At 40.6% G+C, this 18,255-nt stretch overlaps 1 protein-coding gene across 2 annotated transcripts in view; it reads right to left on the bottom strand.

Annotated features, from left to right (window-relative positions):
- Positions 1–18,255, bottom strand: part of spg11 (SPG11 vesicle trafficking associated, spatacsin) — a 30,982-nt gene that overhangs the window by 9,657 nt on the left and 3,070 nt on the right. For both annotated transcript variants that reach the window (XM_024281403.2, XM_024281405.2), the window contains exons 6-24: positions 15,405–15,793; positions 13,616–13,761; positions 13,040–13,169; positions 11,864–12,019; positions 10,910–11,082; positions 10,142–10,318; positions 9,230–9,301; positions 8,450–8,577; positions 8,114–8,277; positions 7,838–8,033; positions 5,984–6,187; positions 5,809–5,915; positions 4,654–4,799; positions 3,586–3,750; positions 3,180–3,246; positions 2,751–2,913; positions 1,481–1,686; positions 1,290–1,398; positions 604–763 (exon numbers count right to left, since the gene is read on the bottom strand). In XM_024281403.2, the coding sequence (XP_024137171.1) occupies positions 604–763; positions 1,290–1,398; positions 1,481–1,686; positions 2,751–2,913; positions 3,180–3,246; positions 3,586–3,750; positions 4,654–4,799; positions 5,809–5,915; positions 5,984–6,187; positions 7,838–8,033; positions 8,114–8,277; positions 8,450–8,577; positions 9,230–9,301; positions 10,142–10,318; positions 10,910–11,082; positions 11,864–12,019; positions 13,040–13,169; positions 13,616–13,761; positions 15,405–15,793 (3,058 nt within the window). The remainder of the gene's footprint in view (positions 1–603; positions 764–1,289; positions 1,399–1,480; positions 1,687–2,750; positions 2,914–3,179; positions 3,247–3,585; positions 3,751–4,653; positions 4,800–5,808; positions 5,916–5,983; positions 6,188–7,837; positions 8,034–8,113; positions 8,278–8,449; positions 8,578–9,229; positions 9,302–10,141; positions 10,319–10,909; positions 11,083–11,863; positions 12,020–13,039; positions 13,170–13,615; positions 13,762–15,404; positions 15,794–18,255) is intronic.

Genomic DNA, 18,255 nt, shown 5'->3' with positions numbered 1-18,255 from the left:
TACCTGCAGTAGAAGTTTTATTGCCATAAAATAGTTATTGAGGGTTGGATTGATTCAGATGGAGCACTACTGAAGGCCTAGGTGTGAGATGCACGGCCCGCCACTGGTATTTCGATCTCAAAGTCAAGACATCCTCACTTACAAGCTCTGACCAAAATCAGAGGACATGTTTACAAAGACATTTCTACGTCTCCATTGTTGTCTCAGTACATCAGATTTAAGTTAACATCAGCAACTCTGAGATATTTATCTTCTGATAAAACCTAAACTCAAATGTTGATGTATTTATCATTTTTATTATTTATCATTATTTTCTTTGATGATATGCTTATATAAAAATGCGTTGTTTATCAGCTGGAAAGATAAAAGAGTTGGCTTTGATAAGCTCGGCTTCTGACCAACATGCCCAAATTTTGTTAGAAATGTTCTCATTCTTTTGTTTATGTTAAGTTGTCAAGATTGTTTTTCTTTATTTCCAACTGTGTTTCCTTGTTAAACTGTTATTGGCATGTTGGAAAATCACTAACACTATGGGAGGGACTTAGGTGTCAGAAAGCAGAAAAATGCTACTTTGATGTGTCAAACAGAGGAGTTTGTTCTTACCTGCTGGAGAGGGAAGTTGTGCAGCTGAACAAATAACAGAAAGTGGATGAAGTGTCCATCCTGCGCACAGTGGACCGGATAGAGCGTGCTGAGCTTCAGACTGTGGAGCTGACAGAAGTGGACTGCCAGAGCCCACTCCTGAGCCGCTTCGTAGGAGGACCTGAGGACGGCAGACCACAACAACCACAGACAGTACAGTTGTTAGAAAGGGGCAGGTTTGGTTCAACCTGTAGAGAACCACAACACAAAAGATACACAAAAGATACACAAAAGACTCTGTACGAGTCCCAAGATGTCAATCTTTTTTTTTTAACCATAAAATGTTTTCGTAGAACATCTATTTACACAGGCTTTCATGGCAGGAGGAAAATGTGAGCAAAAAATGTTCTTCATCTTTTCCCACATATTTATTTATGAATACAGAGGCTTTGGTAGCTGGCTTACATGCATTTTCACCTGAATTTTACAATTTTTTTGTGCACCGAAACCACAAAAAAACCCTAAAAAAAAGTCAGAATTCACAGTACTAAGCTTTTGCAGTTTTAAAGAAAAAAATGCTACAACAAAAGAAAAACATGCTAGAAAAGAAAAAGATGCACATCTTTTGATGCAGAGATGCACTGCTCTCCAGCCTGAAAGAACAATGTGCTCCACTCTTGTAAGAGTTGCTAGCGCCATGCACAAACCTGTGGATGTCTCTCTGCTCCAAACTGTGTTCAATTGCCGCCTCCAAGTGACCAATCAGCTCCTCTGCTGCTCCAGGCTCCGCCTCCACCAGCTTCAAAGCTGCGGACACTGACAGAGGACAGATGTGTGTTTTTGCTTCAGATGCAGGGATGCAGGCTCCAGAGCAGAGGCGTGGGGTTGGTTGATTTACCGAGAGTCTGCGTGTTCTGGGTTGTGGAGTGGCTGCTGCTCTGGTTCCAGTGCTGCAGGATGGTGTTCATGGCCTTCACATCCACTCTCAGCTTAATGCTACTGATCCCCAAAAGCTCACAGAAACAAACAGCAGCAGAAGTCACAGACGGCGTGTGGAAGCACTGCAAGGCCAGCCGGTACACGGGGGTCCAGGCGCGCTGCAGCCTGAAAGGCAGCGGGTGGGGGGGGGGGAGGGTGAGCTGTCAAACTCCGACAGAAGCTGCAGATGCTGAGGTTAGCAAAGTAAAGGCCCGTCAAAGTAAAGGTCCAAGCACTCGGGGGCCAGATCCGGCCCTCTGGGTAATTATGTCCGGCCCTCCAGATCATTCTATTTTATTGTCATTAAGGCCTGATGTCATCTTTGCTCATTTCTAACTTGTACAATTTTCACAAAATACATTTTTATGGTGAGTAAAATATTGAAAGTTATTTAAGGTTAAAGTTGATTTATTCTGGAATAAAATTCCTGACTTTTTATTGTTCATAATTATGTTAAAAAGTTACAGCTTTAAAGTTTAAAAAATGTGAATTTCTGGTAGCATTTTTGAGTATATTGGCATTTACTAAGATTTATTTAAGCTGTTTTGCAGTTTAGCTAAAATCTCAGCTACATGGTAGCTTTTTTGGCTAATTTAGTTTTTTTTGTTTGTTTTTTAGGCTATTTTGAAATTTAGCTAAAATTTCAGCTACGTATGCTAACTGTTTTGGCTAATTTAGGCCTTTGTTATAGTTTTTTGGGCTGTTTTGGAGTTTAGCTAAAATTTCAGCTACGTATGCTAACTGTTTTGGCTAATTTAGGCTTTTTCCAGTGTTTTAGGCTATTTTGAAGTTTTGCTATTTTTTTCAGCTACATGCTAGCAGGCTAATCTAATTTTTTTTTCTTTCCTTTTTTAGGCTAATTTGGCATTTAGCTAATATTTTAGCTGGCTATTAGTGATTTTAGCTATCAGCTTCAGCAGTTTCAGCTATCAATTTCAGCATGTTCGGCTATCAACACTAGCATCTTCAGCGGCCAAATTCAGCTTACACCATTCACACTAGAATTATTGCAGGTAATGCTGTATATCTAGTTCATGATTATGTTAAAAAGTTACGGTTTTAAAGTTTTAAAAATGTAGTTTTAGAGTGTTTAATAAATGTTTATCCTGTTCGGCCTGCGACCTAAATTGTGTTTTGGATTTTGGCCCCTTTTGCGATTGAGTCTGACACCCCTGACACGTAGAACTCACAGCAGCCTCACGTCGCCACACAGGCTCAAGTGGTGCAGCAGGAAGTTCCCAAACGCAAAGGAGGGTCTGCCACGATGGATGTAGTAGAGGAAGTCCAGCTTCTCCACCAGGGCAAACCTGCTGACCAGGTGAGGGCTGGAGAAGTGTGGGAGCTCAGACGCCTCTGTGGGAAAATGAGCACATTTAACAGGATCAGCCGGATACTGGGAATACTGAGAATACTTGTTTTAATTATACACAATTTTCCTCTTCAAAAAGGACTTTTTTTGTTGTGCACTGATATCAAAACAGTCATATCAAGTCATTTAACACTAAAAAAAAGTAACAGAGGTTACATTTAATTCACCCCACTCCATCACTGTTTCCTAATCAAACCTTAAGCACACCACAAGGGAACAACAGTGTGTGCATGAGGGAGGGTTGTCTCACCAGTGGAGTTGAGGGTGTTCGCCGTTTGCCAGCCGAACAGTCTGCAGGGGTCCAGAGGGTGGAGTGACTACAACACAAAGCAAGAATGTCAGTGAAGGTTCATCCAGGTGGATCTGTCTTAACCCTTTAACACCTGAGGCGTCGCCAGTGACGCTTAAACACAACATTTTTAATATGCTGGAACTTTTCAACCGTTAACATGATCATTCCAGTAGATTCTGAAGGAGAAAAGCGTCTCGTCGAGCCTCTTTTCTCCTTCAGAATCTACTGGAATGATCGTGTTGATGCTTGTAAAGTTACAGAAAAGCAAGAACACAAAAACTGCAGCTCCGGTGTTAAAATTGACATTTTCATTTTCATTCATTTCATTCATTTTCTGATGAAGGTTTAAGAGAGATGTGTTCACCTGAAGAAGGTGGTAGATGGAGATATCCGATGAAGCCCCCCCGGCAGAAACCCCAGAGGGGAACAGGGCGGCTCTCAGTCTGGGGTGGGGGGCGAGGGCCATCTTCAGGAGCTGGGGGTCAATGGTCCTATCCAGCCGGGGGGCCCTCTCCCCTTGAGCCATGACCTGCAGCACAGAGAGCTTTAGTATTTCGGAGCTGTTCCGACTCCATGAGTTTCCAACACTTCTGTTCCCGGGAACGCCAGCACCTTTCGGTGATTTTCTTGCTACCGACAGTAACCTTAAAACTGAAAATTAAAAAAAATGAAGAGAGAGAAAAAAAACAGCACTAAAGAGAGGCAATAGCTAAAGCCTGCAGAGGACGGCATAAAGACGTTTTTGATGCCTGTATTTTTAAAACTGAAATTTTCAGATTCGAAAACGAAAAAAAAAAGTTGAAACTGAAAAAAAGTTTGAAATTAAAATTTTCAGTATTGAAACCTAAAAAACAGAACATTTGAAGCTGGAAATAATTACGCTCATTTTAGAATAGCAAAGAATTTTGGACATTTTGCTTTTTTGGGGGGCTTAACACCAATATTTTGTTCAATTTGTTTATTTTTTTTGGGGGGGGTGTTCAAATAATATTAGCTCCATACTGAGAAAGACATAAGAAGAGTGAGGAGCAGAGAGGAAGATCTGAAGGTGCAAACAGGAACTCAGAGACCAGAGTACCGTTACTGCAGACAGCATGTGGATGCACAGCCAGAACATCATCCACATCTAAGCTTTAGTTTTCTTTATCTATTAAAACACAACAAGAAGTTGAATGGAAAGCGAGCACGACGGGATCAGGGAGGAGAAACATGGATGAAACGTTCTGATCTAATCTCTTTCAGCACAAGTTTGACTCTGAATGCACGGACACAAATGCACACACAAACAGGTCTCCTCACAGGTACAAAACTAAGCATGCACATATGTACACAATTCACTCTTAAAGATATGAACACACATAAAACGTGCATAGAGACACATATACAATCCAACCATGCATGTAGAAAAACGTGCAGCTGCAGCAGCGGTTACCTGGTCGATTCCTCCTGGGGAGAACATGACAGCAGCCAGAACCAGCAGGCTGTGCCCCTCCAGCAGCAGGCTGCTGAGGGACGCCTGGCTGCTGGACAGCAGCACCTGAGCACAGGTGAGGCTAGCCTGAAAGAGCAGTTCAGGATCTGGACAGAGAGAAGCTGATAAACATTAGCACGGTCCTTAATGCATGACAGAAAGAAAACACAACATAATGCTTAAATAATGTGATGTAAGCTGAAACATTTACACCTTTTAGAGACATATTTAAAATATTAACTTTGCTGGTACAATATAAACAAACATCTCACAGTTTCAATGAAGCAACATCACAATGGAGGTACAGAACAGTCTGGAAATACTACAGATGTGGGTTTTAATTTAGCAAAAAATGTATTTGACTTCTTGGTTCATAAAATTAGATTAATACAATACATTTTTGCTCTTTTTCATAAATAGAACAACGATTGATCTTTTTTGCTGTATAAAGTTTACTCAAACAAATAAATAGTCATTAGTCCATTGATTGTATAATTTTTGGGACATTTATAGTCTCAGAACTGCTCTGACTAATGCTCAGAATTGTAGGAAATTCATCCTTCAGGGGAAAAAAAAAGAATATTAACTCCACATTTATGAACAGAAAATACAACAAACCTAAAATGATCAAAGCAGAAGGAATTTCTGAAAGTGATGGCGCGTCTGGTGATTGTTTTGTCAACGAAATGCTTCATGTAAATCTGCCTGATGTCTTGTGCTTGATGATATAATTCATTATTTCAGAGTCACATCTGGTGATCCGAGTTATGACTTCAGAAAGGCTCAAACGTGTCGGGTAAATCAACCTGACACAGTATCTGCAGGCTGTGTAAAAGCAACTGAACTCCAGTAACTGTTTTCTTCAGAATACATCTTTTTTCTTTAATCTTTGACTTTTCCCTCACTGTGTCTCTTCTGCCTCATCAGTGTAAAGCTTGATGATTCTTAAGAATAATTAATTCTGCCCCAATTACGTCTTTAAAAAAAAAAAAACAGAGGCTGACAAAGCCACTTTGATGAGACATTTAGGAAGCAATAAGTCCAATCAAATTCAAGAAAAATAAAACAGAAGTTTTAAAAGCTGATATCCCAGCAGATGGAAGACGTTAGTGGTACCTGACAGATCTCTGGTAATCTCTTGAATCTTTACCAGCATCTCACACCAAGGCTGGCTCTCAGAGAGGCTCTTCTCACTTAGAAGACGGCAGTTTCTGGGAGTCAGTCTGCAGAGGACAGTCACAACAGCTCAGCACTTCATCTCCTCTCTGATGAGATGTAGCAGCACACACACCTGTAGTGCTCCAGGTAGGAGTACAGCAGGTACTGGAGATCACAGTCCAAGCAGAAGGTGATGACGACCCCATGCAGGTCCAAACCCTGTGGGGAGCGGTACTGAGAGACAGGAAGGCAGGGCGCCATCAGCCCTGTAGCCTGAGCCAGCCTCCAGAACAGCTGCTCCACGTCAGCCAGCTCCCCCGGGACAAACATGCCTCTCCTGGAGAGACGAAAAATCCCAGCCAGGTTGAAGATCCTCCAAACACATCAAAGTGGAGCAGACGAGTCTGCAGCTGAAGCTCTGAAACATTAATGTACTCAAACCAGCCACGACTCAATGGAAGACACAACCAGAACGCAGAAATAAGGACACAGAGAGACAGCAAACCACCAACTTAGTGTTGAAAGAGTGGAACAACTCAAATCAAACCACATCAACACTTTACTGTTCATTGAAACAAGAACCCTCTGCTGTTTTTGGTGGTTTAAACTGACAACTCAGCACTACAAACCTTCAGAGTTTGCTTTGGTATTGGTGTGATCAGATGGTCATCTCCATCATTTATTAATTTTTTGGTCCATTTCATTTCTGCACAAATGAGCAACAGTTAACCAGGAGATAAGTAAAGTATTTCCTCATTTATTTCAGGGGTTTTGTTCTAAAAATTAACCTTCAATAGGTGAAATCTCTGAAGTAGAATTATAGATGTTTTAAGGTTGTCAGACTCCTCGCTACACTTTATTGCATTTTCTCAAACAGATGTGAATATTTTCACACTTTCTTGTTTAAACTCTGATAAAAAACAAGTCCAGGATTATAGAAAGACACCAACGATCTGAGTGTGATCGAAGATTTATGTAAATGTGGCAAACTGTACCCAATTCTGACTGATTGACATGGTTTACAGGAGGGGTGTCAAACTTAATCGCACAAGGGGCCAAAATCCAAAAAACACATTAGTTCGCAGGCAAGATGAACATTTATTGAAAACTCTAAAACGGAATATTTTGAACCACATTTTTTTAGATATATATCATTACCTGAGATAATGCTAGTGTGAATGCTGTAATCTGAATTTGGCCGCTGAAGATGGTAGTGCTGATAGCTGAAGATGCTGAAACTGATGATGCTGAAACTCATAGCTAAAGATGCTGAAGCTGATAGCCAGCTAGAATATTAGCTAAATGCCGAATTAGCCTAAAAAAAAAAACTTAGGTTAGCCAAAACAGCTAGAATGTAGCTAAAAAATAGCTAAATTCCCAATATTCTAAAATACTGAAGAAAAACCTAAATTAGCCAAAATAGTTTGGATGTAGCTGAAATTTTAGCGAAACTCCGAAATGGCCTAAAAAATCTTAGTAAATGCCAGCATAGTTCAAAAAGGTAGCAGAATTCTCATTTTAAAAACTTTGAAACAATAACTTTATAACATAATTATGAATAATAAAAAGGCAGGAATATTATTCCATAATAAATCAACATAAACTTTAAATAACTTTCAATGTTTTACTCACCATGAAAATATATGGTGTCAAAATTATACGAGTTAGAAATAAGCGCAAGATAACATCCGGCTATTAATAACAATAAAATAATCTGGATGGCGGATTGAATTACCCGGAGGGCCAGATTCGGCCCCCGGGCCTGGACTTTGACACAAGTGGTCTACAGCCTATGAGGACGCAGAACACAGTTACACTCTTTAAAAAAAAAATCAAAACTGCTCTGAAAAAAAATCTGTAAAATATTGATAAAAATAGGTGAAAAGCAACCTATAAATTGTGGGCTATGCTGGAAAATGAACCAGTTCAGAAATTACTTCTCCTTGTTCAGTTGACAAGTCTTTAAGCATAAGTCAGTGCATGTTACCTGGCCAGCAGGTCTAGGATGTTTTCTTTCAGGTAGGTGCTACACGCTGTGTGCTGGTTAACCAGTTCAGCAGTGATCTCAGGCCAATGGGAGGGGCCAGTGGGCTGCTTGTCCTCGATCCACTCAACCAGGCGGTTCTGGTCATGGAGGGCAGTCAAGTAGTGCCACAACACTGAAGAGTCACAAGAGCTCAACTCTGGACAACAAAAGAACCAACACCTTCTGTCAAGAACAAACTATCAGAACAGCGCAGACAGAGCGGACTCAGAGCCGTACCCCGGTGCTGCAGTCTGGACAGAAGAACCGCAGTTTGGCAGCTCTGGTTCCAGTTCCTGACCCAGTCAAGACGCAGCAGTTCTCCCACTTCCTCAGACGTCTGCCGTTGTACCAAATCCCTCACCAGCTCTTCACCATCCATCTCCCTCCTCATCAAACTCAGCCTGAGGGTGAAAACACAGTTCAGAGAGACAGACGCGGACCTCATCTAAGGGTTAATGAGAAGATTCAGGGAAACAATATGGAGAATCAAACTTTATATAGAGCTCTTTTTGAGACCTGAAAAGTAAAGAGAGCTGCGTGTGTGTCTGATAGAGGATCTCACCCAACATTTACCTCAGAGATGAGCCTGTCGATGGGCAGCGGACAGGCGGCTGTGAGCAGAGCTTTTCCACCTGCCTGATGAACTCCACGCTCTTCAACTCCTCCTCAGAAAAGGAGCCCTGCTTTGACAGCTCCTCCACCTGACAACCAACCAGACGGCACACTGAGCAGAAAGACAGAGGCAGCTCTGTCCCACCAGACACGGTCACAAAACTTAAATCTGTAACAGTTCTAATCTGCTTTCTTATACTGCAGATAAACCATCAGGTCACTGTTATGCTATCATACCATACCAACATTTTTTAGACCCGTAGACCTGAAGACGTCCATGAGATCCACACAAACTGCACTCTGACGGTCTATTTTCCTTTTTCCTAACAGATGAACGTCTTTGTTTTCCTCGTCTGTACGGATGGATACCTTTAATATAGCTCGTCATTTCTGTTGCACTGGTCATGTTAGGTTGGGGTTGTGAGGGGCTGTACGCTAGTGGCAGAGAGTGTAAACAGAAAGCTCTCAGAAACACCCACAACTCAGAGTTCAGCTTCTAATGACCTCCTGCTGCTCTGAGGAAACCATGTCCAAGAAAACAACACAAATTTTTAGATTTTGGCTAAAATGTCATAATCATAATTAAAAGACCACTTAGAACGATTTTACAACAGATCACAAGAGGATTGGAGTGGGACTTTAAGAGAGTCACATCAGTAATGAAGACTTGAGAGGATAAAAGGCTGCGGGAGGCTGCGGGATGCTGTGGGATGCTGCGGGACGGGTCCCGGCTGGACTCACCAGTAAGTCTCTGAGGTTCCTATCATTGGTGTAGAGACAGATGCTGTGGAGCTGCTTCTTCACACTCACACCCTGTGAAGGAGGAACACTGCGGCTTAGCATTTCACTTCATGTTCTTTTCACCTTCATGTAACCGGAATGCTGATATCACCACAAGAGGTCCGGGTGGCTCCTTCTGATTTGTGCAGAAAGAAAACAAACTGACTGCATTTTTAGTGTCAGTTTAACACTAGAAGTCCCAGATGGTAAAATGAAAACAACTTTTGTTGAAGTGGTTCAGCATGGCCCCACCTTTGGTGGAGTTTGTTTACATAACAAAAGCCTCAATTCACATCTGATTAAGGATAATGGCTAAAAGCCTTTGAGCCAACTGGCTGCCGTGTGGGTTTTATAGGTAGAAAAGCCAAATGGCTGCTCTGTGGGACTTCTAGTGATAAAGTGGTTTATTACTAATAAATCGGTTCAAGGGTGCTTCAAGACTTAAATCAACCTTTCACTGATTTTTATTAAGTCCACAGAGTTTATTCATCATGCTTGAGAGGGCAGACGATTTCTCGACATTAATCCACATACAGAATCTTCCTCCATCACTAAAACTGGAAACATTGACTACCCAGCAAATCAGCAGCTCTGACTTCCTGATATAAACTCAAAGAGAATGGAGAATATGAAAGACCTGAACCGCTTTGCTGTGTACAGAAACAGAGTCTACAAACAGACTCTGTGACAGAAACATGTCAGTGTCATCCTGCACCCACAATGACAACTATCTGAATGGTCTTCTTCGTCCATGTGGACAAAGTAGACCCAGGGAAGAGATGCCCATGAGATTCTCCATGTCTCCATTTCCAGGTTCATGTTGGAGAGAGTTCTGGTTCTGGTTGGATGACTCTTACAGTGAGAGATTCTCACCATGTTGACCAGGAGTGTGGTGGCGGTCTGCAGATCCCTGTGCTGCAGGCGGGAGAAGACCTGCCGCAGACCCTCCATCCTCAGAGCAGAGAGGTGATGTTCTGGTCTGCCTCGTTTCCGCAGCAACGCCTGCGCTCTGGGGATCTGATTGGTCAGGATGGACTGAGTGACGATTTCCTGCAGATGGAAGAGCAGAGGAGCACACAAAAAAGTATTTTCCAAATGCTGGAAGAGCAACATTTGAAATTATTTGAGATTTTAATAGAAAAGAAACTACAAAAGAGGAGATGAGTGAAAAACTTTGAGACTCCCAGCTTAGATGCTGATGTCTTCCCTGCTTTGCACTGACATTTCTCTACCTTTGCACTGGTTTGATGACACCTTAAGTTTCCACTTGTATTTGATATGACTGAAAAACTAAATCGATTCAATGCAAATCCATCTGCTTCCCTGCATTTATCTCCAAAACATCTACGGTACAAAGATCTGCACCAAGATCAGTTCATTCATATCATTTTTTTTTTACACTGTTCTAGTTCAACTGCAAAATACATTTGATTCCTCCTTGAAAAATTCATTTCATACCTGTAATTTATTATCCTGAAATATAATTTTCTATTAAGATGTTTCTACAGGAACATCCTGCTTAATCATAGGAGTAAAATCAATCTACAATTTTTATAAAGTTCTGGGAATGCAGCAAATGTCTAAAGCTTCACACACATGAGCAGACTGACACAAAAACACAGAAACTAGCATAAAAGTGACCTCTGTTGAGAGCTGCTCCCATTGGTCTGGCTCAGCCTGGACCTGGACTGGGCCAGCACTGCTCCACGATGTGCTGCTGCTACCCCACCAGGGGTACTTCTTCATGTAAGTCCTCAGCTGGGTGACGTAGGGGTCCAGGATCTGCACACAGCTGGATGCACTCCAGTGCTGCTCTGCAACACAACACAACACAACAGAGCAGCTTCAGCTCCACTCAGATTAAAGGAGCTTCCTTTCAGACCATTATTGCCCCAATCTGATGAGTAATCTGATTAAACTTAATTGGCAAGATGCTTCTGAAAGGTGCTGGAATGAGTCGAGAATTCAGTCATTGTTATTTGAAAATTCAGTAAATATGAAGCACTATTTAATGTTCAACCACAGTTTTTACCAGAGTGGTTAATCGGCTCGTGTGACAGATTATCACCTTTAACTATATAGTGTTTCTTCGTTACTTGTGGGGGTTACATTCTAAAAACTAACCTGCAATAGGTGAAGTACATGGAGTAAGATAACAGATGTTCTAAGGCTGTAAAACTCCTCCCTACACACCCAGTAGACGCTTCACAAAAAAATAATCCAGGATTATAGACTAATGGAGAATTTATGTAGATTTGGCAAACTATACACATTCTGTATATGAAACATGGTACAGAGGAGATTGATTGACAAGGACAAAGCCAATCAGGATGCAGGAGTACACAAAATTGCACTGAAACAATTCCTCGAGCCTGTGATTCCTCCCCCTCATCTATTGGACTTACCTGTAGGGCATGGAGGGGGGTGGAAGAGCTATATGATACATTATATTAAGTACTTCCTGCACATATAAAGTTCTGTGAGCCCAAATGTGCAGAGCACTTTGGGGAACAATGCTTAAAAACAAAAAAAATAAATAAAACGAATCAAAAGTTGAGCAAATGAGCAGAAGATGGAGAGAAAGTCGGGTCTTACGGGGGGAGCTGGAGAGGATGGAGCGGATCTGTGTGTGGATGAAGCTCATGGTGATGTTGAGCAGCTGCTCTGAAAACTGCCGGCTCTGAGCGTCGCAGCTGGAATCTTTGACAGCGGAGCACAGCAAGTCCAAAGCTGTGCACAGCTCCTGTATGCCTGTGCATGAAGAGGAGAGGAGAGTAAGATGAAAACACATGAAATTACCATAATTGCTGAAACGAATTGCTGAAAATGCAAAAGCTATTTGCAAAATGCTAAATTTGCTAAAAGACTGGACATTTTGTTAAAGAACTATGAAAGAGTTAAAGTTGACTTACATTTCTAAAAGTTGTGTAGTAAAATTGCTTTAGAATCTCCAATACATGCCAGTTTTGCAAAAATATTTAGTGTGCCGATGAAATACGAGCTAAACTCCACATTAGCCCAAAAAACCTCAGTAGATGCCAAATTAGCCTAAAAAAAAACTAGCTTGTTGCTCGCATACTAGCTAAACTCCAAAATAGCCTAAAATTCCTCAGTGAACAAAATCAGCCAAAAACGTTAGCATGTCACTAAAATATTAGCAAAACTCTAGATTAGCCTTGAAAAACCCCAGCAGATAACAAATTTGCCAAAAATGTTAGCATTTTGCTAAAATATTAGCTAAACTAATTTTTTTCTGAAAATTACTATAAAAGATGAAAACAGCCCATATATTTGAATGCTTGTTGCTAATCTGTTTAAAATTTTGAAATTTGTAGATGTTATCATTCATTTCCTGTGGGGCATATTTTGCTTAATATTTCAAAAACTATAAGTTCATGAATACCAAAAAATATAAGCTGTAATGTTATGAACAAGCTAAAGGTTTTGATACTAAGATTGCTGAAATCGCTGAAAGTGTGATTGAGTTTTTACATGCCGAAAAACCAACGGAAAGGAGCAGGAGAATCACTATTAACTATATCGCGATATAAAAAAAAGTATTAGAAAAATAGGTAAATAAAACACAAGTTAACAGAATGAATTAATAAAACAATGTGTAAAATATGTAAAAATGAAATCTATAGGAACAACTTTTATAAACAATACATGAAAAGCTTTTATGAAAATATTTGTAGATTTTTTTTTTATCCTACAAGTCATTTCTCAGACTTTCAGAAGCCTGAATCGGATAAAGGAAAACTGCGGTCTTACTGTCAGTCAGGCCGGGTGAAGGCTCTGCAGGTGCATCAGCAGCGTGGAGCTCCTCTGCAGGCTTCAGAAGGTTTTCTTTGCTCTTCAGGTAGAAATCCACCGTATCCAGTTGACGGTTCTTCAGTCCAGCCTGAAAGCCATGAACACACACTGCTTTGGATTCTCTTTAGCACCGTTCTTAATCAAATCTGTTGAAGTGTTTACGTCAGCTTTCATTTCAGCGGCTGTCCCAGCAGTCACATCTTGAAAGAAAACCTTGAAATGATTTGTGATTGGCCTTCCACCCAATAAATATTAACTGGGTCAGGGTCAGTTTGATGTTTCCTGATGCCACACTCACACTGAACTGAGCTCTGGTCAGTTTTGACCAATCAAAGAACTTCAAAGAAATTACTGTTTCTCTCTGATGAGATATATTTCTTGTTATACACATTAAATTGGTTCCATCAAACCAGACTTCAGTTAACCAGGTCACTGAACAGTTCATCAGGCTTTCTTTTTCCCACTTTGTGAGCTTTAGTCATCTTTTTATTTCAATGTTGTTCCTTCCTCCGTCTCCTAAAACAGTGAACTCACCTGCAGAGAATGGATGGGGATGGAGCAGCGCCCCCAGGTGTTCAGATGACAGACTGCATCCACTGTTGCCGCACTGCCAAACAGCATGAGTTTGTTGAGCAACTCTTGCTGTGATACGGATAACCACACCTGGAACACGCCTTCCTCTGTGGACGAGCAGACGGGTTACAAGCAGAGATTTTCTGATTTTCAGATGCGTTCTGAAGAATATAAAATGTTAAGGCCAAAGTTGTCAAACAATGAAGACAAATGGATGTAGTGTTCAAAATTGTCTCCTCATTTTCTTTATTGTCTTTCAGCTGCTCACTTTAGGGGGAGAATTATCTACCGCCTCAATGCAACCTTTCCACTCACAACAATGATGGATCTATTTGTCTGCAAGTGGACGCATCAGAATGGAGCAGAGCAGGGAGCTTGTGGCCTGCTCAGCGTATTTTCTACATTACAAATGTGATCTCTTTTAAACAACATTTTTGATCAACTCCTGATTCACAACAACTTGAATAGAGAAATACTTCAAAATGAAATTTCAAGCTTAATGTTCTGTCTACCTGTCCTCCATTATCAGAAAAAAGTCACAAAAAGATGCTAAAAATTCCCAAATTCGCAGGTTTATGATTCATGAGGACATGAAGTTTCAGAAACTTTTGTCCAAAACCAGAAGAGTCACTGATGTGAATAATTAGTCATCTCAAGAAAAGCTATAAAAGCTGAACCACTTACTGAGAAACAGAACAGAGACAAAACAAGAGTTAGAATCCAAAGAGAAATAGAAAGGAGAATTTGGGGTTTTCCATTATGTCTCTCTTTAAACTCTGAGTTGTGACTATTTCATATTACAGATTTTTTTTCAGAGCATTTTGAATTTTTTTTAAAAGAGTGCAACTGTGTTCTGTGTCCGGATTGCCTGTAAACCACGTGTCAAAGTTAAGGCCCGGGGGCCGGATCCGGCCCTCCGGGTAATTCTGTCCGGCCCCCCAGATCCTTTTATTTTATTTTTATTAATGGCTCGATGTCATCTTGCGCTTGTTTCTACCTTCTATAATTTTAACAAAATATCTTTTATGGGGAGTAAAATATTAAAAGTTATTCAAGGTTTAAGTTGAATTATTCTGGAATAATATTCCTGCCTTTTTATTTCTCATAATTATGTTAAAAAGTTACAGTTTTAAAGTTTCATTCTGCTAGCTTTCTGCACTATTTTGGCATTTACTAATGTTTTTTAGACTGTTTTGGAGTTAAGATATTTCAGCTACATGCTAGCTGTTTTAACTAACCTGAGTTTTATTTTAAGTTTTTTAGGCTTACTTGGCATTTAGCTATTATTTTAGCTAACTATCAGCTATAGTGTTTTTAGCTATCAATTTCAGCATCTTTAGCTGCCAGATTCGTCTTAAAGAATTCACATTAGCATTATTGCAGGTAATACTATATATCTAGTTTATAATTATGTTAAAACGATACGGTTTTAAAGTTTAAAAAATTTTGTTTTAGTTCAATAAATGTTTATCCTGTTTAGCCCACGACCTAAGGTGTGTTTTGGATTTTGGCCCCTTGTGCGATTGGGTTTGACACCCCTGATGTAACCCATTCTAGTGTGGGGGTAACTTAGCGAGCACTGGATGTGACAGCTGCATTCATTCTCCTGAATTAGGTTGTAGACTCCATCAGGAACAGCTGCAGCAAACATTAACTTTACTTTTCAGCATAGTTGTGTGTGAAATCTGGAGGTCAAAGTCCTGCTGTCTGCTGATAAAGAGGATGACGGTGGATGCAGGGAGTCACTCACTCTTCAGCAGAAGTCTATGTTGTCTCTGTCCACACAGCTGGAGTGGAGCAGACTCGCCCTCTGCTGCGTGGTAGCTCACGTTTCTGGACTCCAGGTCCCATAAGGCCACAGTGACCTGCCTGCTCGTGGCATCAGTGAAGGTCAGGAGGGCGGAGAACTCCGAGACAGAGAGTGTGGATGGAGTGAAGGACTCTGGGACAGAGAAAGACACAAGACTCCCACCAGGAGGTGCCCTGCTGTGGGGTGAGGACAGAGCCAGGTGGGACTTCAGGTGAGGGAGCGACATGGACCAGGAGGCTGCTGCAGGCTGGTGGGTGGAGGAGGAGGAGGAGGGTGCAGCAGCCTGACGGGCTCTGCTATACGCAGATGTGAGACGAGTCTCCCAAGAGCTACAAGAAAAGAGAAGCAAAATGAAAGCCTGAGCCACCTCCTGTCAGTACAGAAGTCAGAGAGAACCTGCTGACGGAGGCTGGATTCAGATCCAGGCAGGGAGCAGGTTTCTGGGCTCAGCACACCAGCAGTAATGGACTATAGACGACAGCTGAAACTGATTTCTGAAGGATTAAGTTAGCAAGCTTTGCTTTAGTCAACTAAAACTGAATGTTTCTGACGATGGCAAAGGAACCTGTTCCCTCAGCTCTGATCTGATCCATCAGAAGCTTCATGAGCTACAAAAATCAAGAAATCCACATAAAGAATGTATACACATTTATTTGCATGTCATTGAGGGAATAAGCGTCTGATCCCTCTTGCTGGAACGACTTAGCACTTTGTAGACTCATTATCGGCACAGAGGTCAGACGTTTGTTGTAGTTGATGCCTTGCTTGGTTGCCTTGCTGAATGACCCATTTTAAGCCTCCTGGTTTAAAGAGGGAAGGAGGTTTTGCGGGTACATGGCTCCGCCCATCCTTTCATCCACACAGTGAAGTAGCCCTGTGCAGTAAAAAACACTCCCAAACAATAATACTTCTACCTCCATGTTCTAGGGCACGCGTCAAACTCAAGGCCCAGGGGCCGGATCCGGCCCTCCAGATCATTTTATTTTATTGTTATTAATGCCCCGATGTTATCTTGCGCTTAAATCTAACTTGTATAATTTTAACAAAATATATTTTTATGGAGAATAAAATACTGAAAGTTATTTAAAGTTTAGGTTGATTTATTATGGAAATTATTCCTGCCTTTTTATTATTAATATTTATGTTAAAAAGTTAGTGTTTCTAAGTTTTAAAATTTGGATTCTAGTAGCTTTTTAAACTATTTTGGCATTTACTAAGATTTTTTAGGCTAAGAGAAGCTAATTTTCCAGTTTTATAGGCTAATTTGGATATTAGCTACTTTTTCAGCTACACGCTAGCTATTTTGGCTATTTTTTTGTTTTTGTTTGTTTGTTTAAACTGTTTTGGACTTTAGCCAATATTTCAGTTATATGCTAGATTATTGGGCTAATTTAGACTTTTTAAAAAGTTTTTTTTGGAATAGGACGCAAGGTTTTTTTTTTTGGGGGGGGGGGGTTAGTTTTTTTTAGGTGAATTTAGCATTTAGCTAATATTTTAGCTGACTATCAGCTTCAGCTTTTTAAGCTATTAGCTTCAGTGATTTTAGCTATCAACTTCAGCGTCTTCAGCAGCCAAATTCAGCTTACAGCATTCACACTAGCATTATCGCAGGTAATGCTTTATATCTAGTTCATAATTATGTTAAAAAGTTATGCTTTTAAAGTTTTAAAAATTTAGTTTTAGAGTGTTCAATAAATGTTTATCCTGTTCGGCCCGTGACCTAAGGTGTGTTTTGGATTTTGGCCCCTTGTGTGATTGAATTTGACACCTCTGCAAGGTTATCAGCAGTATTTCTTTTCCTCCAAAGATGATGCGTTGAGTTTATGCCATAGAGTTCCATTATGCTCTGATTTAACCACAGCATCTTCTCCCAATCACTCTCTAAATCATGAAGGGGTTCTTTGACAAACTTCCAGTGGGTCTGGCTTAAGCAGGGCTACTTTAAGGTTTCTTCTTTTTTTCCTGACTCAGGTTTTTTTTTTAGGAGTTTTTCCTTACCGCGAGGGAGGGTCTAAGGACAGGGATGACCTGTTCTTTATAGTCTGTTTAGTTTTTACCTATTGTGCATATTTTATGACTCCATCTGTGCATCTGTAAAAACTACAGGCATGAAGCCCAATGAGGCAAATTGAATTTGTGATATTGGGCTATATAAATAAAATTGAATTGAATTGAATTGAATTGCAAGATGTTCAAATATTCTTGGTGACTGTGCTTCCAGCTGCTTTGAGATCATCAACCAACTCCTGTGTTGTTTTGGCCTCATTTCTCACTGTTCTGGAAACCCCACAGGGGGGTTCTGGTTTGGAGCCTCAGACCTACAGGTGGATTGATGGTCATTTTCTTGTATTTTGGTACAGTTGCAGCAACAATTGTCTCCCTAACCCCCAGCTTCTTGCTGACGGTTCTATAGTTGATTGTGGTCTTATGCCAGTCTATGATCCTCTCCCTTAAAGCCACAAACCATTATTTTAATAGTCGACTAATCACCTATTATTTTTTTCCAATTAGACGACTAATCGGGTCATGCGCAAAGTGGATATAAAACACACATCTTAACCATTATTAGCTTTAAACCAACTAAAAACCAGATATATTCACACTAGCATTGTCTGCAATAATGCTAGTGTGAATGCTGTAAGCTGAATTTGGCAACTAAAGATGCTGAAATTGATAGCTGAAAACACTAATGTTGATAGCCAGCTAAAACATTAGTTAAATACCAAATTAGCCTAAAAATTTTTTAAAAAGTCCAAGTTAGCCAAAATAGGTAGCATACAGCTGAAATATT

The sequence above is a fragment of the Oryzias melastigma genome, linkage group LG6 (genome assembly GCF_002922805.2).
Source record: "Oryzias melastigma strain HK-1 linkage group LG6, ASM292280v2, whole genome shotgun sequence".
NCBI classification, from domain to species: Eukaryota; Metazoa; Chordata; class Actinopteri; order Beloniformes; family Adrianichthyidae; genus Oryzias; species Oryzias melastigma.
Note: the sequence above shows the minus strand (reverse complement) of the source record. Positions and strands in the feature narration are given on the sequence as shown.